The 25308-nt window shown below is 43.2% G+C and overlaps 1 protein-coding gene across 1 annotated transcript in view; it reads left to right on the top strand.

Annotated features, from left to right (window-relative positions):
* The first annotated feature begins 388 nt into the window (after positions 1–388).
* LOC126457165 (replication protein A 32 kDa subunit) overlaps positions 389–25308 on the top strand; it is a 34992-nt gene continuing 10072 nt past the window's right edge. The window contains exons 1-3 of the mRNA XM_050093248.1: positions 389–545; positions 2282–2358; positions 23007–23105. Coding sequence (XP_049949205.1) covers positions 530–545; positions 2282–2358; positions 23007–23105 — 192 coding nt within the window. The 5' untranslated portion in view covers positions 389–529. The remainder of the gene's footprint in view (positions 546–2281; positions 2359–23006; positions 23106–25308) is intronic.

Below are 25308 nucleotides of genomic sequence, written 5' to 3'. Positions count from 1 at the left end.
GAATTGCCAGGCACATAAATGTGATTTGCAGAACACCTATATAGATGTAGTTGTAAATTTTGATCGATTCTTCAATATTTTTCACCTTGGATCAAGGGTAGTAGTTCTCACAACAGTGAATTGTGAGACAAAAAAATAGGGTCGGATCTTACTGGTTGCTCAAATAATAGCGCGGCTTTCTTTTTTTTTCCTCAGCCACACGCTGAGTAATATTCTCAGAGTTGGAGAGTAGTCTTTCCTACACGAAAACAGAAGCATTGTCGTAGTCACTGGCATCAGTGACTCATGTCAGTAAGAATCAGGACTGGGCGTGTAGAAATATTACTGGCTCCGGCGGTGGTGGCGTGGGATGTAGGTGCAAGTTTTCGTTGCCAATGGAAGCCTGGAGATAAACGGCGGGAAATTATAACATCTCTGTATTTATGCGGGAGCCATGTTAAAGCGCGAAGTTCTGTGTTGTTCATGGTGAAGTGACGTTGTTAGCTAAGGTTGCGTTGTTTATGTTGTTATTTGAACATCAAAGGAGAAAATGTTTGACCCACACGGTTAGTGTGTTTGTTTTTGCTATTGTTATTGTTGTGATCTTCTTGTTGGTTCGTCCGTATTATAATTGAATACGTCGCTTTTGACGTATAAATTATCTGGAGTTATTGGTGCGTAAATGGAAGAACTTTGTGCTGTACGGGGCAACCGAAGTTGGTGAAGTTATGGAGATACCGCCTTTATATTCGAGAGACTGGAATGTGGGTAGCACAGTTGTCAATACTTTGCTTGAGGGGTTGAACTGGAAAAAACACACTGAGGACCTGCTGAAACATTTGAGTTCAGCTCAGTAAATTAGCTTACCACGACGCGTATTTTCATTCTCTGCTTTCGTATGGCATCATATTCTGGGTTAACTCATCATTGAGTAAAAGAGTGTTCATTGCACAAAAGCGTGTAATCATAATAATTGCTGGAGCTCATCCAAGATCATCCTGCAGACACTTTATTTAAAGAGCTAGAGATCTTCACTGTAGCCTAACAATATATATGTATATATTCACTTATGAAGTTTGTTATTAACAATCCGAACGAATTCAAAGTAATAGCAGTGTACACGGCTACAGCACTAGGAGAAAGGGTGATCTTCACTGCTCAAGGTTAAATCTAACTTTGGCTCAGAAGGGGTAAATTATGCTGCCACAAAAGTCTTTGGTCACTTACCTAATAGCATCAAAAGTCTGACAGATAGCCATATAGCATTTGAAAGGAAATTAAAAGAATTTCTTAATGGCAATTCCTATACTCATTAGATGAATTTTTGGATATAGTAAGTGGGTAATTTCCCCAACCCCCACACACACATTATATATATATTAAGTGTCATGTAATATTTTGTGTAATGTAATATCTTGTATATGCACCTTTTATTAACCTGACACGTTCCACATCATTACGAAGTGTCGTACTCATGATCTGTGGAACAAGTACTAATCAAATCTAATCTGAGTACTGCAAACCTTTCTAATTCTTTTTGACTAGTTTCAAAATATTGACGTACTACAAAGATGCTGTTTTTAAGTGTTATCTTAGTTTTGTTTTCGAAGCTGGTAGGGCTTTTATTCTTTTTTAACTGGAAATCTTTTGTATAATAAGCAACCTGCAGTAGGTTTTTGCCACCCAGTTGTAGTCGGGTACTGTTGATATAATAGTGATCTACTCTTATGCTGCAATTGTGTAGTACACTCTTTAGCATTAGTTTAGTTTGAGATGCAAAATAGTTTCAAATAGCCTACATACGTAGAGGAAATGGGCATTATTTTATATTCTTTGATTATGGTTTTACGGAACTCTCTTCCGATAAATCTGATTGCTCGTAAAAGCATACTTAAATATTCAGTGTGTGTGTGTGTGTGTGTGTGTGTGTGTGTGTGTGTGTGTGTGTGTGTGTGTGTGTGTGTTTTGAGCTGTTTATTGTAATTTATTATAGTGTGTTGATCCGTGGCCTAATTCATAAATAAATAGACATTGATTTTGAAACTTCAGCCAGAATATAAAAAGAGATTGAAAATAGTTTGTTTATGTACTCGAAGTTGGGGTATTGTAGTTGAAACAACGGTGATAGTTCGTTCATTAGTTTTACAAACCCTTTTTGAAACATCATAATGACACATACATGACTGGAATGTCATCGCTGTTATCCACACTTTAAAAAAATGTTTTCTCGAAATCAGTAGTTCAGTACAATAGAGATATGATTAAAAATAAAGAATAACAATTTTTTTCCAAACATTTTCAGATTCTATGCAAGGTGGTTATTACAACAACTCAACAAACTTTGATAGCCCATCAACCCAACAGCCATCTAAAGCTCCCGTAAGTATGACTTGCACTGACTGTCTTTGTGTGGAAATAAGTAATGACATAGGAGACTCTTATGTGCACTTACGTACTATTATTCTGCCTTATCTGCTAGTTATGTGATAGCCTACTGCTGGTAAAGGAAATAGAGGAATTCATGCAGGAGACCCACAGAGGTACAATGGAAAGGGTGAAATAATGATTAACCTACTGAAGTAGGGCCTATTTAACATAAGGAAAACAACTGGAATTTGCTTTGGAATTGACAGATGGTCACCAACAGTTTTTATTAGTGCAACTAATACACCAGGCACTGTAGAACGTAGTTGTAACCAGAGGTCTTCAAATTCAATACCTATTGGACAATGCTGAAGTCATCGTGTGTGTGCAATTTTTTTTGAAGGTGGTGTTATAGTTCCACTGTCGTGTGTTAACCCATCAGTGATATCTACTACTTCAGTCTTAAAGTTATTTTGTACAGTCTTCTTATTACTCCTTTTATTTAAACTTAATGCATATAAACATGCATCCACCCACAGAAAGTTTTGAGAGTCGTTTGGCTTGCTAATCCTCAAGTTACTTTGTAAATCTTTCTCTCTTTTTTTCACCACTCTCTCATTCACCTACACTGTTTCTTTTCCTTTGGAGTCATCAGTCCTCTGTCTGGTTTGATGGGGCTCACTACAAATTCCTCTCCTGTGTCAACCATTTCATCTTAGAGTAGCAATTGCAACCTAGGGCCTTAATTACCATATTTAGGCCATTCCATGTCAAATCAACAAGTGCTACAACCTGACCCTCTCAGATTTTTTGAAATTAACTATGCATATATTACTCATAAATCATGACCCAAATTAATTTTTTCACATTTTTCTGTTGAAAAGTTACCGAGTAATAGACCTTCAAAAATTGAAAAGATGACAAATTTTTGACTTGCGGAGCAAGGCCGTAGGAAAAATAAAAAGCTTTAGAAAACTTAAAATATGAGCAGAAGAATTATAGAAAGCATCATTTGAAATGAAAAAGGTCTAACTAAATTACTTGGAAAAGGTGGCAGAGAACATGAAGGAAGTATACAAGTAAAAAATTGAAGTGCCAGAACAGTGTTAAGGAAAAATTATTATGAACCCTCTGAAAGATTCTGATAACATATATGGTACAGAGCAGTCTGTTTGGTAGACAAAGTATTCTGTAAAATGTTATGAAAATAATATCCCAAGAGAGCACACCAGTCAATATATAATGAAAGAAAAATATGTGTGAAATATTAAAGCATTGTAGTAACAATCAAAGACAAATCAAAACGTTGGGTATAAATCCATGAATGAATGAAAGATAACTCTTTAAGAATCAGGTTTGTCGCAACCTCTTTTGTATACATACACTGACTGAATTATCAGAATTGGTCAACTGAAGCCCTAGCAATAGGAGATGTTGGCTTTTTCCCATAGTATGATGATGGTGCACATGAAGAAACAGAAAGAGAACAGAATACTGACTATTTATTTTGTGTCTGCATTAATTATTGGAATGTGGGTTGTGATGGGCTAATCTGAATCTTAGTACAAGATCTAGGTTGGGTTGGAAGGTGACAGGTTGCGAGTTGGCAGAGGGGTTGAATGCTTCAGTTAACCCACCAAAAACTGGAAAAATTTTTTGCCATAGTAAATACTTGTGGGAAATGTAAGGTACTTGGACATACAGCTATTGGCTGGTGATCAAGTTGCAGTGTAAAGCAGCCAGAAACCATTAATAATAATATGCAATATTTCATATTGCACAATATTATTGACTGTAGAGAAACCCGAAAGCAGATAGGTAAAGAAATTAAATTCATTGTGGACAAATGATAGAAAAGAATTAAGAGTGCATTGAAAAGGAGAGCTGGTGCTGACTAGCTACTAGAGCTACGCAGTTTTAAGAGAAGGTATTTAGTACTGTTTTGTAGGATGTCATGCCACACCAGCCACTTACACAATTGTAAATACACCAGTTGATTGGTGGATAAGTAGTCTTCTCAGAAATTTCAGTATGATTGGTGAACACAGGTACTTGCAAACTGAGGTGTCTTCTCAAAAGTTTTGCTTATATCTGGATTGTGAGTCCAGTGGTCAGTAGAATGACCCGATTAGAAGTCCACGCCAAAATCTGACACTCAGTCGTGCCCAAGCAATCTTGTGGTGCAGTCCCCCCCCCCTCTCTCTCTCTCTCTCTCTCTCTCTCTCTCTCTCTCTCTCTCTCTCTCTCTCTGGGGATTGAGGTTTTCGTCTCTTGTGACAAATAGAGGACCTTCTTTCTCATTATTTCTCATTTACCCAGATAATCTCACTGTTATCAGTTTCATGTTTTAACCAGCAAAACCTAGTATCTTATGAGCTTTGCTGGTTTCTAGGAGCACTTCAAATTCTGGCATTTTGTTGAGAAGGCTTTCTCAGTTTACTTGTAGATTTTTTAATATTCTCTTTGGAGTGTATTTCTTTTAATCTTCCACATAATACGATGGGGTTTCCTGCAGGTGTCACTGTCTGGACGGAATGGAGAATTGCCTAACTAATAAAATCTTGTCTGCACCCCACGCACTCAGCTTCTTGGATAGCAGCCTCTGATGTGTAGTACACATGTGGCCCCTTTTTGGAGGACTTTACAGTTCTCAACCCGATAGCACAAGTCTAGGAAGCTCCAGCCTACCTTGTCACAGAACCTTCAAAGTCTTTGGTCCACTGGAGTCAGAAACAAGGGAGCCATGACTAAGTTCTGGGGGCAGTGCTGTAGATTGTGAACTGACCTTCTCAGCTAGTTGTCAGTTACTGGAAGGATCCAAATATGACCTAAGAACCCAGATGACAGGCATTATTTGCTCCAAAATGGGCCATAATTTGTATTCGGTTCCGTCCTGTTGCCTTTGTGGTTGTAGGAACAAATTCTTTGACATTTTGAATGAGGTAGCCTAACATACACGCTGAATGCACTCAGTAATCCTTCTCATTCCTTGCTGTCATTTCCATAAGGGGAACAATTATTTACCATATGTTTGAACTGCTGATGATAAATAGACCCACACACTTTTGAGTTGGCCTCCAATGAGGCACCCTCCCACCACCACCTACTCCAGTCCTGTAACCGGGAAGCTGTACACGAGCAAAGGCAGAGCCACTTGTGAAAGCACCCACGTGATTTACCAACTGACATGCCTACACTGTGAAGCCTTCTATGTGGGAATGACCAGCAACAAACTGTCCATGCCCATGAACGGACACAGGCAGACAGTGTTTGTTGGTAATGAGGATCACCCTGTGGCTAAACATGCCTTGGTGCACGGCCAACACATCTTGGCACAGTGTTACACCGTCTGGGTTATCTGGATACTTCCCACTGACACCAATCTATCAGAACTCCGGAGATGGGAACTTGCCCTTCAATATATTCTCTCTTCCCGTTACCCACCAGGCCTCAACCTCCGCTAATTTCAAGTTGCAGCCCCTCGTACATCACTTGTCATCCAATATCTTTGCCTCTGTACTTCCGCCTCGACTGACATCTCTGCCCAACCTCTTTGCCTTTACGTATGTCTGCCTGTGTCTGTATATGTGTGGATGGATATGTGTGTGTGTGCAAGTGTATACCTGTCCTTTTTTCCCCCTAAGGTAAGTCTTTCCGCTCCCGGGATTGGAATAACTCCTTACCCTCTCCCTTAAAACCCACATCCTTTCGTCTTTCCCTCTCCTTCCCTCTTTCCTGATGAAGCAACCTTGGGTTGCGAAAGCTTGAAATTCGTGTGTGTGTTTGTGTGTTTTTTATTGTGTCTATCTACCAGCGCTTTCTCGTTTGGTAAGTCACAGCATCTTTGTTTTTTATATATATTTTAATTGTAAGATTTATTTTTCTCTACTCCACTGTCTTCAGTAATTCGGGTTCTCATGTTTGTCAATCTATGGCCATTCTAAATAATCCAATACCCGTTTTTGCGCTGCTCCAGACACCAGTTTTATCATCCTTATCTTTTTGTATCTTGAAGCTTGTATGTTTGAACCTAGTTGCGTTATGGTTACTGCACAAGGTGAAGATTGTAATGGGTTGTCCGTTTAATTGCTTCAGTCCCTCCTATTTTGTATACCCCAAAAAAATAAATAAATGTTCAAATGGCTCTGAGCACTATGGGACTCAACTTCTGAGGTCATTAGTCCCCTAGAACTTAGAACTAGTTACATCTAACTAACCTAAGGACATCACACACATCCATGCCCGAGGCAGGATTCGAACCTGCGACCGTAGCGGTCTCGCGGTTCCAGACTGCAGCGCCTAGAACAGCACGGCCACTTCAGCCGGCCCCCAATAACGACACCAATGCATTTTGGTGTACCACTGCTCCATTAGTCCTCATTCCCAGGAAAATTTAAGAGGTCAGGATTTATGTGTGATCTTAAGGTTGAAAGTACCAGGTGGACCAAGTCAGATGGATTTTGCGTCAGATAGTTCTTTCTGTAATTAACAACATAATACAGGGTTTCCGTAGTTTCAGAGATTTTTACTTGAGTGATAGTGGTGTGATTGTCAGTATGTATGCTCTCTATTCTTTCAGGGAAAATTGGAACATTTGTCTAACTGCTCAACGTTGATTTGATTTTACACACACACACACACATTGGTCCCCCCCAGGGGATCCACAACTCTTTTGTGGATACGTGCGTAGCGAGCACGGGGCCCCGAGCTAATGTGGCCTTCCTTCCTTTCCGGGCTGCATACCTTCCCTTTCCGCATCCTTCCCCATCCCCTGTCTTCACCCCCCCCCCCCCCCCCTCACCTCTGGCTGTTTCCTTCACTTTCTCCCCCTCTGGGAGTATGGTTTGCGCCTACGTCCGGAGACGGACGCTTGTAAATGTACCGCATTCTTCTTCTTCCTTGCTTGTATGTCCTCTTCCTTCCCTTGTCCTTCTCCTTTCCTTACCTCTTCTCTTTACCCTTTTCTCCGCTGCGGCGTTTGAGACCCCTCTTCTTTCCTTTCCCTTTCTCTTTCTTCCTCCCTGTGCGTGTCTGAAGGCCGACCCACGCACTTCCATGCGTAGCCGGTGACGGGGTAACGCGTAATTCCCCGCCCCGGGTAGACAGGTAGGACACGTACGTACCCCCTGGTAAAGGCCAGGCCCAGGGAGGGGTGATTACCCGAGCTGATACCTTCCGAAAGTGCCGATTGGTCCCTCCGTCCGTTTGTCGGGAGGTGTGACCTGAGGTGTGAACAATCACCTAAGGCGGGTGTGCCCTCGGTGAGGGCCCCCACAAGGGAGGAGCGCGCCATCGGAGACGCCGGTAATCATGGGGGATTCTTCCGCAATGGTTTCCTCACCTTCCACTATGTCTGCTCACAAACGTAAGTTCACTGAGTCTCAGCCACAGACGGTTCTTCCATCATTGCCACAGTTCCTTGTTGTTTCTCGGTCTGACGAAGGTCACGACTTTTCCACGGTCAACCCTTTCATTATTCAGAAAGGTGTCGACGCAATTGCGGGTCCTGTAAAGTCTTGTTCCAGACTACGGAATGGCACCCTGTTGTTGGAAACACACAGTGCCCTCCAGGCTCAAAAATTGCTGCGTACTTCTCTGCTCCACACCTTCCCTGTCCGGGTGGAACCGCACCGTACCTTAAATTCCTCGCGTGGAGTCGTTTATACACGCTCCCTCGATGGATTGTCTGACGAAGAAATTCAGCACTACCTGTCTGACCAGGGCGTCACCGCTGTTCATCGGGTTATGAAAAGGGTTGACTCGAACATCATTCCAACCCGCACTGTCTTCTTGACATTTGACAAAGTTCAACTCCCATCAAAAATCAAAGCAGGCTATGAGATAATTTCCGTTCGCCCTTATGTCCCGAACCCTACGCGTTGCTATCGATGTCAGCGGTTCAATCACACCAGCCAGTCCTGTTCCAATCCGGCCAAATGTGTTACGTGTGGCCGGGATGCCCATGAGGGTGCTTGTCCACCTCCATCCCCTCGCTGCATCAACTGTATGGGTGACCACGCTGCTTCCTCTCGAGATTGCCCTGTTTTTAAGGACGAAAAGCTGATCCAGGAAATAAGAGTGAAGGAAAAGGTGTCGACCTTTGCTGCTCGAAAGTTACTCGCCAGTCGACAGCCCACCGTGCCTCAGAAAGGAAAATACAGCGCTGTCCTTGCTTCTCCTCGGCCAACAAAGGAGGCGGCCACGCAGACTTGCGATCTCACATTTAGTACCACGGTCGTCAGATCGGCCAGCGCAAAGATCGCCCGTTCAACCTCACCTCTTTCGCCTGCCCACTCTATGGCTCACCCTTCGTCGGGTTCTGCTAAATCTCGAGCCCAACAGTCAGACGCCAAGTCTTCCAAAAAAGAGCATTCTCGTGAAGAGTTTTTACGTACTGCAACTTCACAACCATCGGTTCCTCCTTCATCTAAACATACCTCCAAGAAGGCTACGAAGAAACACAGTTCCTCTCCTTCTCTGCCAAGGCGTGTCCCATCTACAGCACCACCTGGCGGAAATCGCCCTCGGCCATCTTCTGTGTCGCCGAGGCGCACTGTTGGTGGCCGGTCAACTGGCCGATCGTTGGTGGCAGGAGCTGCTCCTGACCAACCTATGGATCAGGATCTTCTGCCTTCGACTGAATGCCATTCCATCCTGTCGGTCGCAAGCTCTGAGCAGTCGATGAGTTGACAGCACCCTTGGTGACGTTCCTCCATTTTCTGTTCACCCTATGTCCATTATCCACTGGAATATCCGGGGCATTCGCGCCAATCGGGAGGAATTGTCGATCCTCTTACGATCCTACTCGCCGGTCATCTTCTGTCTTCAGGAAACAAAGCTGCGTCCCCATGACCGCTTTGTTCTCCCTCATTTTCAGTCCGTCCGATATGACCTCCCCTCTGTTGAAGGCACTCCAGCCCATGGAGGACTCATGATTCTGCTCCATGATACTCTCCATTATCACCCAATCCCCTTAAACACTTCGTTCCAAGCTGTCGCCGTCCGTCTTTCCCTTTCTGGATACACGTTCTCTCTTTGTACAGTATACATTCCATCGTCTACACCAATGGCAGGAGCTGATCTCCTTCATCTTCTTGATCAGCTTCCACCCCCCTATTTGCTGGTTGGGGACTTCAATGCCCACCACCCGCTTTGGGGATCTCCACATCCTTGTCCACGTGGCTCACTATTGCTAGACGTCTTCCACCAAGCGGATCTAGTCTGCCTCAACACTGGGGTCCCTACATTTTTGTCGGCCTCCACGGCAAATTTATCCCATTTGGACCTTGCGGTCGGTACTGTTCCGCTAGCTCGGCGCTTCGAATGGTTCGCCCTTGATGATACACACTCGAGTGACCACTTTCCATGTGTTCTTCGACTGCAGCCTCAACTGCCATATATGCGCTCGCGACGCTGGAAGTTTGCCCAAGCCGATTGGACACTTTTTTCGTGTCTAGCGACATTCGATGACCGTCGCTTTCCCAGCGTCGACGATGAGGTCACACATTTTACCGACGTTATTCTCACAGCTGCGGAACGTTCAATACCACGCACCTCCGAATTGCCCCGGCGCCCCCCAGTTCCTTGGTGGAACGAGGCATGCCGCGACGCAATACGTGAGCGGCGACGTGCTCTTCGCATTTTCCGTCACCATCCAACTTTGTCCAACTGTATTCGATATAAGCAGCTCCGTGCGCGATGCCGTCGCGTCATCCGCGATAGCAAGAAGGCAAGCTGGAAATTCTTTACTAGCTCATTTAACAACTTCACTCCCTCCTCGGAAGTTTGGAGTCGGCTTCGACGGTTCTCAGGCGCGCCTAGTTTCTCCCCGGTCTCTGGGCTCACTGTCGCGCATGCTACCTTAGTGGACCCCGTCGCAATTTCTAACTCATTGGGTCAGCACTTTGCTGAGATTTCGAGCTCTTCAAATTACCCGCCAGCGTTTCTCCCGAAGAAACGTGCAGCGGAAGTGCGACATCTTGCTTTCTCCTCTCAAAATCGCGAAAGCTACAATACTGTTTTCTCCATGCGCGAACTCCAACATGCACTCTCTTCTTCTCGCTCCCCCGCCCCAGGACCGGATGGTATCCATGTCCAAATGTTGCTGCATTTATCAACCCATAGCCTGCGTTACCTCCTTCGCCTTTATAATCGAATTTGGACCGACAGTACCTTTCCCAGGCGATGGCGGGAAGCTATTGTCGTTCCCGTTCCGAAACCTGGAAAGGACAAACATCTCCCCTCTAGCTATCGCCCCATTTCTCTCACGAGTAGTGTCTGTAAGGTTTTGGAGCGTATGGTGAATTACCGTTTAGCTTGGTGGCTGGAGTCCCGCAGTCTTTTAACACCAGCCCAATGCGGATTCCGAAAGCATCGTTCTGCTGTTGACCATCTTGTTGCTCTCTCCACTTATATCATGAACAATTTTCTCCGGAAACGCCAAACGGTAGCAATATTTTTTGATCTGGAGAGAGCGTACGATACCTGTTGGAGGACAGGCATCCTCCGCACACTGTTCTCTTGGGGCTTTCGAGGCCGGCTGCCCCTTTTTCTTCGCGAATTTATGGCAGAGCGCACATTTAGGGTGCGGGTGAACACTACTCTCTCCCGTACTTTCTCCCAAGAAAACGGGGTACCCCAGGGCTCCGTGCTGAGTGTTGTACTGTTTGCCATCGCCATTAATCCAATTATGGATTGTCTCCTTCCTGATGTCTCGGGCTCCCTCTTTGTGGACGATTTTGCGATCTACTACAGCTCTCAACGGACCAGCCTTCTTGAAAGACGTCTTCAAGGATGTCTCGATCGCCTCTACTCGTGGAGCATCGAAACCGGCTTCCGTTTCTCACCCAGTAAGACCGTTTGTGTTAATTTTTGGCGACGTAAGGAGTTTCTTCCGCCCTCCTTACATCTAGGTCCTGTCAACCTTCCGTTTTCCGACGTCGCAAAATTCTTGGGTCTTATGTTTGACAGAAAACTGTGCTGGTCCTCCCACGTTTCCTATCTTTCGGCTCGCTGTCTGCGTTCCCTTAACACCCTTCGTGTCCTGAATGGTACCTCTTGGGGAGCGGACCGGGTGGTCCTTCTCCGCCTCTATCGCGCCTTAGTGCGCTCGAAATTGGATTATGGAAGCATAGTCTACTCCTCTGCTCGGCCGTCTATTCTTCGGCGTCTCGACTCTATCCACCACCGTGGATTACGTTTAGTGTCTGGAGCTTTTTACACCAGCCCTGTGGAAAGCCTTTATGCTGAGACTGCTGAACCTCCGCTGTCCAATCGGCGGGCAGTCCTTCTGAGTCGTTATGCTAGCCATCTGTCTTCCATGCCTGCTAATCCAGCCTATAACCTTTTTTTCGACGAGTCCTTTGATGTCGGGTATGCAGGCCGCTCCTCCTCCCTACTACCCCCGGGAGTCCGCTTCCGTCAACTGCTCCATTCTCTTTCCTTCCGCTTTCCTAAAACCTTCTTGACAACTTGGGGTACAGCACCGCCTTGGCACCGTCCCCGGATCGACTTGCTCAGAGACCTATGTGAATTTCCCAAGGATGGTACCCCTACACTTGTTTACCGTCGGGCATTTGCTGCTCTATGTGCACAAATGACGGAAGCCACATTTATTTACACCGATGGCTCGAAAACATCGTTAGGTGTAGGGAGTGCCTATATTGTTGGCGACACCCCAAATCACTTTCGGCTTCCCGACCAGTGTTCGGTTTATACTGCGGAGCTTTACGCTGTTCTCCAGGCTGTCCACTACATCCGCCGCCATCAGCGGATACAGTACGTAATCTGCTCAGATTCTCTCAGCTCTCTCCTCAGTCTCCAAGCTCTTTACCCTGTGCACCCTCTGGTCCACCGGATTCAGGACTGTCTGCGCTTGCTCCACCTGGGGGGCGTCTCAGTGGCGTTCCTCTGGCTCCCGGGACACGCTGGTATCTGTGGAAATGAGGCGGCCGATGTAGCAGCCAAGGCTGCAGTCTCTCTTCCTCGGCCAGCTCTTCAGTCTCTTCCGTTTACCGATCTACGGAGCGGTTTATGTCGCCAAGTTACTCATTTATGGCATGCGCATTGGTCAACACTTCCCCACAATAAATTGCGGGAAGTGAAAGCCGTTCCTTGCGCTTGGACCTCTTCCTCCCGAACGCGTCGTCGGGAGGAGGTAATTTTAGCCCGACTCCGGATAGGGCACTGTCTTTTTAGTCATCGACATCTTTTAAGCGGTGATCCTCCCCCACTCTGTCCCCACTGCTCTCAGCTGTGGACGGTCAGACACCTTTTAATTGAATGCCCCTATTTTAATCCGTTACGCTCCCGTCTACAGCTATCGCCTGATCTATCGTCGATTTTAGCAGATGACACGCGCTCAGCTGACCGCGTTCTACAGTTTATTAGAGACAGTGAAATGACGTCAGTCATTTGAAGCCTTTTTTTTGGGGGACAACCAACCCCTTTCTATAGTGGACTTTTAAGCATTCCTTCTGCCTTTAGTTTCTCAAATTTTCTGACTTTGTTTCCATTGCTGCTGATTTTAAATTTGGTTTTTTTCCTGTTTTCTACGTCACGGGCTGGGCGCTAATGACCATAGAAGTTTTGCGCCCTAAAACCACAAACAAAAAAAAAAAAAAAAAAAAAAAAAACACACATTGGTCAAGCCCGTTGCTGCCCACACCAAAACAGTGTTTATTGTGCAGTATTGTTCCCTGTGTCTAGTAAAGTCAACCAATGCCCTTGAACAGTGCAAGGAGATCCTTTACCAGTGCTTTGCTAGACACAATTTCTTCAGGTCTGGTTGATCAGAATATTCTTTGTCTTTTAATCTCAAATGCCTCACATTCGATTCAAAGATCAGAGGTGATGCTGTTCCCTCGCCCACACCGCACATCCTACATCTGGGGTCTTCTTCTATTATCCCCATTGTATGTAGGTGTTTTTTGAAATTCCCATGGCCTGTCAATAGTCCAACCATGAGTTTCATTTCTCTTCTGTTCAAGCTCAGGATTGAGAGACTTCTCTTAGAACATGACTTCGGCATCAATACCTTGCTATGTTTTTGCTTTTGGACCTTAGCCCAATATTCTACATGCTGTTTCCTTGTCCATTCTCGTAATTTTATCTTGATCATCTCCTTGGTGATTGTCAGAACAGGTTATGGTCTGATAAATGGTATCATTGCCCCTATCTTGGCCAACCTATCGGCTTGCTCATTACCACTACTCCCTGAGTGACAAGATACCCACAATAGGTTTACCCTATTGCTTTCCCCTATCTCCACAAGGACTTTGTGGCGATCTGCCATGATCTTTGATCTTGTTGCAGAGGCTGTCTGTGCTTTCACGGCTGCTTGGCTGTCTGAATAAATGAAAATGCTACGACCTCTGTAGCACCTCTGCAAATTCTCCTCCACGCACACCCTCATAGCAGATATTTCTGCTTGAAACACAGTTGCCATCTTCTCTAGAGAGACTGCACTCTCCAGCCTTGGCTGCATTCCGTACACCCCGGCCCCAACACCTTGGTCTGTTTTCGAACCGTCGGTGAAGTGAAGCAGACTATGTCCCCAGTAAGGTGTCAAAATTTGTTCTCCCAGAGTTCTCTATTTCCAATTACTACATTGAAAGGCTTGTCGAAGAAGCTGGGACTTACTATATAGTCGGCCGGCGTTTCCCCAACCATACTTATGTCTACCTCACTCACTATTTTAGTGTGAGGTTCTGGATAGCTCAGTAAGTTCCAGTTTTTGCCAGTCCTTAACATGTGTGCTCCAGCTGCTGCCTCCATCTTTACTCACAGGTGTAATGGGGGCATGTCCAGCATGGTTCCCATCCCAGCAGTGGGTGTGCTGCTAATTTTGCCTATAATGGCCAAGCAGGCCAATCTCTGCACCTTAGCAAGCTCCTTAGCAGCTACCCGCTGTTATACCTTTTTCCACCACACTGTAGCCACATAAGTGTCATAGGTCTTACTACCGTGGTATATATCCAGTTCATACTCTTGGGGCTTAAGGGTCAGTTTTTACCACAAGCTCTCCTGGCACTCATTAGAGTACCTTTTGCATTGGAACAGGTGCTCTTACTTGAGGGGTCCATGATCCATGCTTACTCCGAGATATTTCACTAGCCCCTTCACTAGCAGAGTTTCATCGAGAAGCTTGAGATTCCAATATGTGTATTGGATCTGCTTCTTTGTAAATGGTACTACTACTTCTTAGGACTGACCCTTAGAGCCTGTTTCCTGCACCAATTCTGCACAGTGTTCAATGCTCCTAGTGCCTTAGCTCTGACTGTACTTGAAAATTTGCCAAGTATTACTATGACAAGATCGTCTTCATATCCCTGGCAAAAGTACTGTCTAGAGTTTAATTCTACAATGAGTTCATTCACCACAAGTGAACTGTGGATTTATTTTCAAAGAATTTTCTTAAAAATTTATTTACTAGCGATTCATCAAGAACATTAACACATTTAATACACTATGTGAGTGCGGAAATAGTTGCCAGGGAGTAACTGATGAAATCATAATGAAATTGCTTTTAACAAATGGGAATTTTATTCCTAAAAGCATTTTATTTTTAAAAAGAAACAGATTTAAAATTATAATCAGAAAGCACCCTCTAAATATCAAGTTACAGTTTATTCAGAGGCAGAAAGAAACAAATTTTTAACTGTGTGAGCTTTCGGGCTGAGAACCTTGCCGCTCCCTTTTGACACAGCCGTAGCCACGTCCGCTCACAACGACCTCTGAAAGACTACACAGGTGCAAATCTGCGACACACCAGATTACTTTAAACTAAAAGTTTTAACAATTCACACAAGCACATAAACTATGCACCCTGTAGGAGTGATGGAAATGTTACAAAACACTAAAATTAAAATATTAACTTGCCACCGAAGGTGCAACTTAATTTTAACTTCCAAGAAAAGTCTTATGGTGGTAGGGTGGCAACTTTATATACTAAAATGACCATTTAAATAAAATCCCATGAAATGCAATCCTATATAAAATTATACAAGGTTGGCCAAACGAGTTAACACGCTCGACAGTACACATATACCGCCTCTCAAGATGATAGGCCAGATAAAAACATACTTCAGGAATTAGGCCGTAACACTCCAAGCAATAAATTCGTTAACACACCGAATCCAACAAACATGACAGAGGCAGCTACTAACGTAGGGCAGATTGATAGGGAGATTACCGAACAACCCGAACCGCAGGTTGCTGTAACCCGCCCCTACTCCACAAGGAAAAAACGGACCACCCAATTCATAAATAACCACCTTCCCGCAGGTGGGCACACGGAGAAGAATGGTGGGACGACCCCAAAACAAAGTGCCTGGTGACCTCACCAAGAAAATAAGTAGAATTTAACAAGTAAATGAAACAACATATCGCCAATCATTTAACTTCTATTAACTGCGATTTCCAGAGCAGACCTGGTGTAGCACCCCCGAAACGCTCTCCCGAACTGTCCGCTGCCAGCCGCTTCAACGGACGCAGGAAGGACGGCCACGAAGCCACTACCCCTTGCTATACTGTGCGGTCCACTGGACTCACGTGGCACCTCACATGCGCTGACGCTCAAGGCGGACAAGTCATCTTGTGTCTCAGTGCTCGACCGACCAACCGATTGATCCAACCGCCAATGACCATTGCCTGAGCAACTCGAGCAGACCGGCGGCCTCACCCGCAGACTCAGATGCAGGAACTGAGCCCCGACCGGGCGACCACTCGCTGAGTTCTCTTACTGGTGGAGTGGAAAGACTCTCATTTATTCGGCTTTATAGATTGATCCGAACAAAACACATACTAACACTCCGGTTGACAGACAGACACTAACTGCCTCACAGATTCGGAGGAGAGTCAGACTAGCAAGCTGGGGATGAGAGACTGACCCCAGACTAATTGCGACTGACTGCTGGCGAGCTCACAGCACCCCTTAAATGCACGTGAACAGGCAACCTTTCCCCTTTCCCACCAGAGGGAGACACCAAAGCTGTGATTGCTACGGCGGCGCCACCCCCAGAAACGGAGGGCAACTACTTCACACTATGCGCTGCGGCCCGCTCTTCAAAACAGCAATTTTTACCACAGCTCAACAAGGTTCCACAGTAGAGGGTACGGGACCCCTCCTTGTGGACAGCCTCTGGTGCTGTTTACCATTTTTTCTTGCATCATTGTGGTTTCTACCTTTCTATCACTGAGCATGACTCTAATCCACCTGCAGATGGTGGTCTCTAAGCCATGCACTTCTACTGCATTAACCATGGATTTGAAGGTCATGTTGCTAAAAGCCCCTTCGATATCCAAGAAGATGCAGAGGGCTATTTCCTGAAAGTGTAGTGATTTCTCCACCTTCCCAAAAATCTGGTGGAGTGCAGTTTCACATGATTTTCTTGGTTGGTATGCATGCTGGTTTATGTGTAGAGGGACCCTAGTTAACCTCATCTCCCTAACATGCACATTGGCCAATTTTTGTAATGTTTTAAGAGGAAAGGAGGACAGACTGATTGGTCTCATATCCTTGGCCTCGGTATGATCAGTTCTCCCTGGCTTTGGAATGAAGACAATCTTCACTGCCCCTCCAGATGTTAGGAATGATTCCTGCTGCTAGGCTAACCCCAAATAACCTGCATAGGAATCTTATTAAGTTCACCTTTATTTGTTGCAGGAGCATGGGAAAAATTCTATCTGGGCCAGGTGACTTGAATGGTTGGAATGTTCCCACCGCTTATTGGATTTTACTATGGACAACATATTCTCTGACTGATTCCCAGTTCTCTGTTCAAACACCTGAAAACCGATATCTTACAGGGATCTCGTTCTGGTCTATGTTGTCTGTCAGAGTGCATTGAAGAAAATGAGTCTTGAGTAGTAGTTCCAGCATTTCATGTGCTGTCATTGTATACTCCCCATCCTCTTTCTTTTAAGTTCCTCCTGGATTATGCTGAAATTTTGGTTGGACATTCTGATCATATGTCTTTGGTATCTAATACATCAAATTTGAGATTCAACAAAGAAACTACTGTTTTGGAGCACAAGTAGATAAGGTGGTAGTGTGTTGTTCTGCTGTAGTTATTTCCCAGGAAACTGCAGTAACACAACGTCAGAAGCAGCTGAGAGATCCATAAATACAAGGTGAGGCACAGAAGACAGGCCATACCAAATACCTCCAGAATGAGTAACTACATTGACCTTTATGTTTACTTCTTTATGATAGACAGCGTGTAAAATTTTTTTTGATGTAGGCAATTATTTTTAATGTTATAGCTGCCAAATCATGGTACTGACTCCTTTTGAAAGTGGTTGTGTATGGCTATCTGCAGCATTGGAAATAGCATTTAAAGACGTCTTCAGTGACATAACATGTTTAGAACTTTATCAAATAGTAATAAGATAACAGCATTGTGCATTGCTGTCTTCTCATTAGAAGAAGACGTCCCACAGACATTTGCCTTACTGTACCAAATGTAAGCAGACATGGAACTTTGCTGGCTTATGCTGTTATAAGTCTTGTGATCTGCTATCTTTCAAAGCTGTCCACTACGTACTGCACTGAATTAAATACCTATAACATACAGCTTCTTGCTGTTTTGAGTCTGACCTGACACTGAGGTGACAAAAGTCCACAGTAGTATCATATGCACAAGATATAAAAGGGCACTGCATCAGTGGAGCTGTCGTTTGTAATCGGATGATCCATGTGAAAACGTGTGTGAGGTAATTATGGCTGCACGACTGGAATTAACAGTCTTTGAATGCACAGTGCTAGTTGGAGCTAGATGCATGGGACATTCCATTTTGGAAATCGTTAAGGAGTTCAATATCCCAATATCCACAGTGTTAAGAGTGTGCCAAGAACATCAAATTTCTGGCATTTCCTCTCACCATGGACAACACAGTGACCAACAGCCTCACTTAATGACTGAGAGCAATGGTGATTATATAGAGTTGTCAGTGCTAACAAACTAACAATGCTTATTATAATAAACACAGAAATCAATTGGGATGTACAATGAACATATCCATCAAGGCAGTGTGGCGAAATTAGGCATTAATGGGCTATGGTAGCAGATGACTGATGCGAGTGCCTTTGCTAATAGCATGATATTGCCTTCTGTGCCTTTTGTGGACTCGTGACCATCGGTTTGACGAGAGATGACTGGAAGACAGAGGGCTGGTCAGGTGAACTTCAGCTGATGATAGGGTCTGAGTGTAGTGCAGACCACGTGAGGCCACGGACCTGAGTTGTCAACAAGGCACTATGCGATCTAGTGTTAACTCGATAATGGCCTGGGCTGTGTCTACACTGAATGTAGCGGGTCCTCTGGTCCAACTGAACTGATCATTAATGAGAAATGTTTATGTTCAACTACTTGGAAACCATTTGCAGCCATTCATGCCCCAAACAGTGATGGAATTTTTATGGATGACAGTGCTCCACACCATCGGGTCGCAGTTGTTCACAATTGGTTTGAAGAACATGTAACATTTAAGATCATTACAGTGATGTGCTTTCCTTTGTACTTTGAGTAACTGAAAGATATAACACAGTCGTTCATGAGCTGTTTAACCAGTACCTATTTTCAAAGACTTGCATTCTAGACATGCAGACTAGTTCCAGTTCACATGGGTCAAATATCTGTAGTCATTCTTGTCGTCTAATTATTGGTTAATTTCTTATCTGGTGCTGTAATTTAGGTTTCCCATCCCTGAGAGGTGATGTTCAGTTCAGTCTAACTTTATGTTGAAACTTGTACTTACTTGGAAAGGATCATTGCTCAAGGTTTAAATCTAGCATTCTTTTTATCTTCTTTATCCACTGTCCTTTTCTGTGCTTAGAAGTGAACAGAATACCATCTGTTGCTTGTTTTTGCTTCCTAAATGAGCCAGTTTCATGGAGCCTTTACATTTTCCAAAAGGGCAGCAGTTTCCAGCATCATACACTTAAAATAATATGTTCTGAAATCTCAGCCCATCAACAGGTTTCTCTGATGTAATAAAATACCAATAACTTCCCAGAATGGGAGTAATGTAGTGTTGTTCATATCTGTGATGCAAGAGAATTTATACCTGAAGCTGAACCTTCCTTTTTGTTGTCCAGTACATTCACATGTAAGGAACATTACTGTCTTGTACTGCTGTTGGTGAATATAGGCTTTTGACTGGATGTTAGTCGCCAATTACTATTACATTTTTGGTCCAACACAAGGTGGTCATAATTAAACCGATGGTGTTCTGAGTGCTGTAGTGAGGCCCAAATTCATCGCAGGACACTGAAGCGTCATTGGTGTGTTCATTAATCAGTGTGCTGAAAAAAATTATAGTTCCACTGCCTGCCACCAGGTGAAAATATGGTGCTGTAAGCAGTCAGAATGTGAAATGTTTCCTGTTCTGCTGTCAGTATGCCATTTGTTGCTTGCTGGCATATGTTGATTTCTTTCGTGAAGTGACTGTTGGTGTAATGGATTAAGAAGGCTGAATTTTTACGTATAAAACATAATGACTGTTGAAGAGAAAGATTGTGTGCAGCTGGTAAAGCTGTTTTATCAGAACAGCAGCAAGAGCAGAGCTGCAGTGCAGGAATATCACCAATGGTGACAGCTGTGAAGAGGCCTCATATCAATAAATGGGCTAATGAAGATGATAAAAAAAATTTGAAGAAAGCAAACCAAAGACTGTGATTTATGGGCAAACCGATAGAAAATGTAGCAGATGTACTGAATAGACTGCTTCCACTACGCTTGTCCACGCTCTTCTGGAATATTGCTGTGCAGTGTGGGGTTGCGTCAGACAGGATTGATGGAGAGTACTGAAAAAATTTTAAGAAGAACAGCTCATTTCGTATTATCGCAAAATATGGGAAAGAGTGCCACAGATATGATACATGAATTGGGGTGGCAATCATTAAAAGAAACACATTTTTGCTGTGACAGGATCTTCTCATGAAATTTCGATCACCAACTTTCTCCTCAGAGTGATTGTGCAACACACACCTTAAATCTCGCAGCTTGTGCTCAAGCTATGTCGTGGGAATTCTCTCTCTCTGGTCAACAGTTCAAAGTTTTTGAGGTGCATTTAACTCTGGTATTGCTACAGGATTTGGAATTTGTACGTAATGAAGCTCCAAGATAGGCTACAACTCCGTACCATAGCCCTTCACTTCTTTGCGTGACATGTGGCTGGGAAATATTGTTTGGATGGATGAGGCACATTTTACTCTTCATGGTGCCGTGAATGCACAGAACTGTTGCATATCGGATTCTATTCTGCCAAATGTTGTGCGAGAATATCCACTGCACTTAGCTTATGTGACTCTGTGCTGTGGTTTGACAAGCTCCTTCTTTCTTGACCTGTTTTTCTTTGAGAATATGACACCTCGTGGGCCTGTTAGTTGTACAATGACATATGCACGTTATAAGGGCCTCCTTGTGTAATACGTGGCTCCAACTTTGCAATAATACAAGTGTGTCCATACTGCTATTTTCGTGCAAGATGGGGCGACACGACATGTTGCTTGCGAGGTGAAAGATTTGCTTCGAGAAACCTTCGGTAATGACCACATCATCTCTAGGCGATTTCAAGATGTGTGGCCATCCCAGAAAGATCTATTCTATAAGGGGTGTATCCAGACTCTTCCTAATCTGAAGGATAGCATACTACAACACATTGTTCTGATAACACTGGATAGCTGTAAGCAACTGTCGACAATGCCATATTAAGGATTCAGCATGTTGCTGAGTTGGGAGACCCTATTGAACATGTCATAACTTGTGACGATATCCTAATAAACTGCCAGAACCATTGTTATCATGTATTTGATCATTCCTCCCATTTTCCTGCACCTGCACCACATTCTGACTGCTTACAGTGTGCCATATTTGAACATAGTCAATTACTTTATAACCACCCAGTACAAAGAGGTTATAGTAGTATTACACTGAAGAGCCAAAGAAACTGGTACACCTACCTAATATTGTGTAGGCCCCCCGTAGTACACAGAAGTGCTGCTACACAGCGCGACATGGACTCGATTAATGTCTGAAGTAGCGCTGGAGGGAATTGACACCATGAATCGCCCAGGGCTGTCCATAAATCCGTAAGAGTACGAGGAGGTGGAGGTCTCTTCTGAACAGTATGTTGCAGGGCATCCCAGACAGTCTCAATAATGTTCATGTCTGGGGAGTGGTCAGTGGAAGTATTTAAACTCAGAAGAGTGTTCCTGGAGCCACTTTGTAGCAATTCTGGGTATGTGAGGTGTTGCATTGCCCTGCTGGAATTACCCAAGTCCATCGGAATGCATAATGGGTGCGAATGGGTGCAGGTGATCATGTACGTTGCTTACGTATGTGTCACCTGTCAGAGTTGTGTCTAGATATATCCGGGGTCCCATATCACTCCGACTGCTCAAACACTATTACAGGGCCTCCACCAGCTTGAACAGTCCCTTGCTGACATCCAGGGTGCATGGATTCATGAGGTTATTCCCATACCTGCACACGTCCATCTGCTCGATACAATTTTAAATTTTTTCAGTCACCAACAGTCCAATGTTGGTGTTGACAGGCCAATGTGAGGCGTAAAGCTTTGTGTCGTCCAATCATCAAGGGTACACAGGTGGGCCTTCAGCTCTGTAAGCCCTTATGGATGATGTTTTGTTGAATGGTTCGCACGCTGACACTTGTTGATGGCCCAGCACTGAAATCTGCAGAAGGGTTGTACTTCTGTCACTTTGAACGATTCTCTTCAGTTGTCGTTGGTTCCGTTCTTGCAGGATCTTTTTCAGGCCGCAGTGATGTCGGAGATTTGATCTTGTACTAGGTTCCTGATATTCACGGCACACTTGATAAATGGTTGTATGGGAAAATCCCCACTTCATCACTACTTCGGAGATGCTGTGTCCCATCATTTGTGTGTTGACTATTATACCACTTGAATGTTAACCTGCCACTGTAGCAGCAGTAACTGATCTAACAACTGCGGCAGACACTTGTTGTCGTATATAGGCGTTGCCGACTGTAGTGACGTATTCTGGCTGTTTACATATATCTGTATTTGATTACACATGCCTATACCAGTTTCTATGGTGCTTCAGTGTATATAGAGCTTCTGAGATCTGACATGTAAGTTATTTTCTTCATTGTCATGAATTATGCTGACATGGAGACCAGGACTACTAAAACAGCCCACTGTACTGTAAATTTAGTTCAGCTGCATGTAAAAGCATTCCTATAACTTCGGAGAAAAACTTTTATAGATCCCTATGTGTCTCTTGAACTCATAGCTTGTCACATATCTTATTTTATCGTATTTCGTAAATCAGTTGTTCTTTGGCTGCTGACATGCCTTCCAAAATTTCTTGAAGTTGTTGTTAGGAATTTTACATGAATTCCATAAGAATAATATATGGAGATGGAATTAAGAATAATTCACATTTTATCAGCAATGGTACTTATCTATTAACAGGAGAAAAGTTGCAATCCTAATTGACTATTTCTATTGCTACTTGCTACTAGTACTACTACTACTACTACTACTACTACTACCACTACCACCACCACCACCACCACCACCACCACCATGGCTACTGATTAGTAGTAGTAGTAGTAGTAGTAGTAGTAGTAGTAGTAATAATACTCTCAGTACAAGCCTTTTTGTTTTCTTTTCAGGCAAATAAGCGAGACCAAAATGTTGTTCCTGTAACAATAAATCAGATATTGACAAGTGCAGATTCGGGGCTAAAGATTGGGACCCAGGATATCACACTGGTGAGAATTTGTGCTACTACTGTTATTGTATTACATATTCTTGAGGTACTGTCTTATTATATATACAGCAAAACCCCATTTGCGTGTTCCCGTTTTTGGAATTTATTTTTGTCAGTACCAACATAGTTCCTGTTCCCTGATTACAATGCTTTCCTGTCATTAACAATTCCTCATTACAACATTTCCTTTTGTTTAAAATTATCACGACCTTTAATATTGACTTTCATACAGATTCCTCTAAAAAGTGCCTCGTATTCCTGCACAAAGTCAGCCTTGAACAAAGTGAAAATTGCAGTGTATATGCAAAGTTAATGATCATGTAACGTAATGTTAGCATGCTAAGCATGATTTTCATTGTCGGCATGTTGCATCAGATTCGCCTATATTATAGGTCCGCAGTGTTTGGAAGGATGGGGAAGTATGCTGAGCCATTGCCTTAATGACAATCACAATCTGACGAGAGTGACTGTAGCAGCAAACTTCCTTCTGCTTCTTGTGTTGTATTACAACAGCTTTAATTTAATTTCACAGTCATTTATACCAATAAACACCTTTTTCGAAGATGGCCATCTGTATAATGCACTTTCATGAAACATTGTTCCTCAAGATGCTCTGTAACATGCCAATTTCTCACCAAGGACATCCTTGAATCAAGTAACCTCCTGGTGAGCAACAAGCTGAAGATTTTGTGCCTGTTGTTCTTTGTTTGTATAGATTGCCAACTTTAGTGTTTTAACCAGTATTATGTTACAAGTTTTATTTACCATAATTTTTCAGTAATTATCAATAAGGAGTCTCACATTAGAACACTAATATCTTTTTAATGTGGTTCCTTGAAAGACTTTTGCTTCTATGTTTTATTTACACCATTGGACATGATCTGCATGAGGAGGGAAACCTGTGTGCATGTTTGTGTGTGTCAGCACTTGGGCCACTGCCTTTGTGGTGGATGCTTTGTATACTGTGGAATGACAAGTAGAGTTAATTGCTGTTAGAAAGAAACAAAAACAGTTATGTCGGACTTTTTTTTTAATATGCAAATTTTAAGTTGTTTTAATTTCTTTTTTTTTTAATAATATAAAGAGAATTGCAGTAAGAGTAATTTATTCATTTTTGTTTGTTGTTTTCATGCTTTTCTGTATTTTACAATTTCTGGCAGTTTACAGTTTCTTTGGATCAGTCCACTGAAAAGTGTAACAAGGTTTTTTTTACTGTAGCTGTTTGCGTGTTGTGGCGCAATAAGAGCACACACAGTACTGTGAAAATCAGAAATGTGACATGTAATTTTGTAAGTTTTTGGAAAATTCTTTCTGTTAATATACAGTGAAAAAATTCTCTGAAGGAATTTAAGTGGCACAATGATGATAAGCATATTTGGTTTGATTGCAATTGATTCACAGTGTCGTAGTTAATATCTATTCACTCTTACTCAGTTTCATTTTAATGATTTTCTCTCTGTGTCTGCTTTCATGTTCTGTCCGTTACTTCTGTGTGAGTAGCTTATTGCATACAGACAAAACTTTCTCTTTTATAGCTTAATGTGTACTTGATTGTTTTTGAAATTGAGGATGTGAGTGAAATTTAGTGTTCCTTGATAAAAGGGCAAAAGGGCTGCTGTTGAGCTTGGTGCTTATATTACAGTGCGTGATTTGAAAAACGTGTATCATTACCAATTTACCAGTGCCAAAGAACTGGATAGTTATTCAATTAGTTACTTTCTCGTACATTTGAAATATGAGCTTCGTAAAAGGTGAAATTTTCCTAGAGGTGTGATTGATCAAAATTATTTAGTCCTCAAAATAATGATATTCTTCCACTCCTATAAAATAAATGCCCTCAAAGTAACTTGGATGAATTTTGTTTAAAATTTTGCAAGTTTTGTGACGCAGGTTTTGTTAGCTTGTAATAAAATAGTTCTCTTAAAGACTGTAAGTAATATGCACCACCAACCTGCTCATCAAGATGAGAAGTACCACAGAAGTGCTGTTGGCATCTACCACAATGGGAACATAGAAAATATTGGTCAGATGGTGGAACTAAAATCTGTACCAACAAGTGATGGCAAAGCATTTTCATCATGAGCTATTTTCACAGCAATGCTACCACCTCCTTTGGACCACATCTGGTGTTGCCAGTCAAATTACTATATATTTGGTGTTTGCTATGAATGTCATATGCTTCAGTGTATAATGTTTAATTGGTA

This window comes from Schistocerca serialis, chromosome 2, assembly GCF_023864345.2.
Source record: "Schistocerca serialis cubense isolate TAMUIC-IGC-003099 chromosome 2, iqSchSeri2.2, whole genome shotgun sequence".
Classification (NCBI taxonomy): Eukaryota; Metazoa; Arthropoda; class Insecta; order Orthoptera; family Acrididae; genus Schistocerca; species Schistocerca serialis.
Note: the sequence above shows the minus strand (reverse complement) of the source record. Positions and strands in the feature narration are given on the sequence as shown.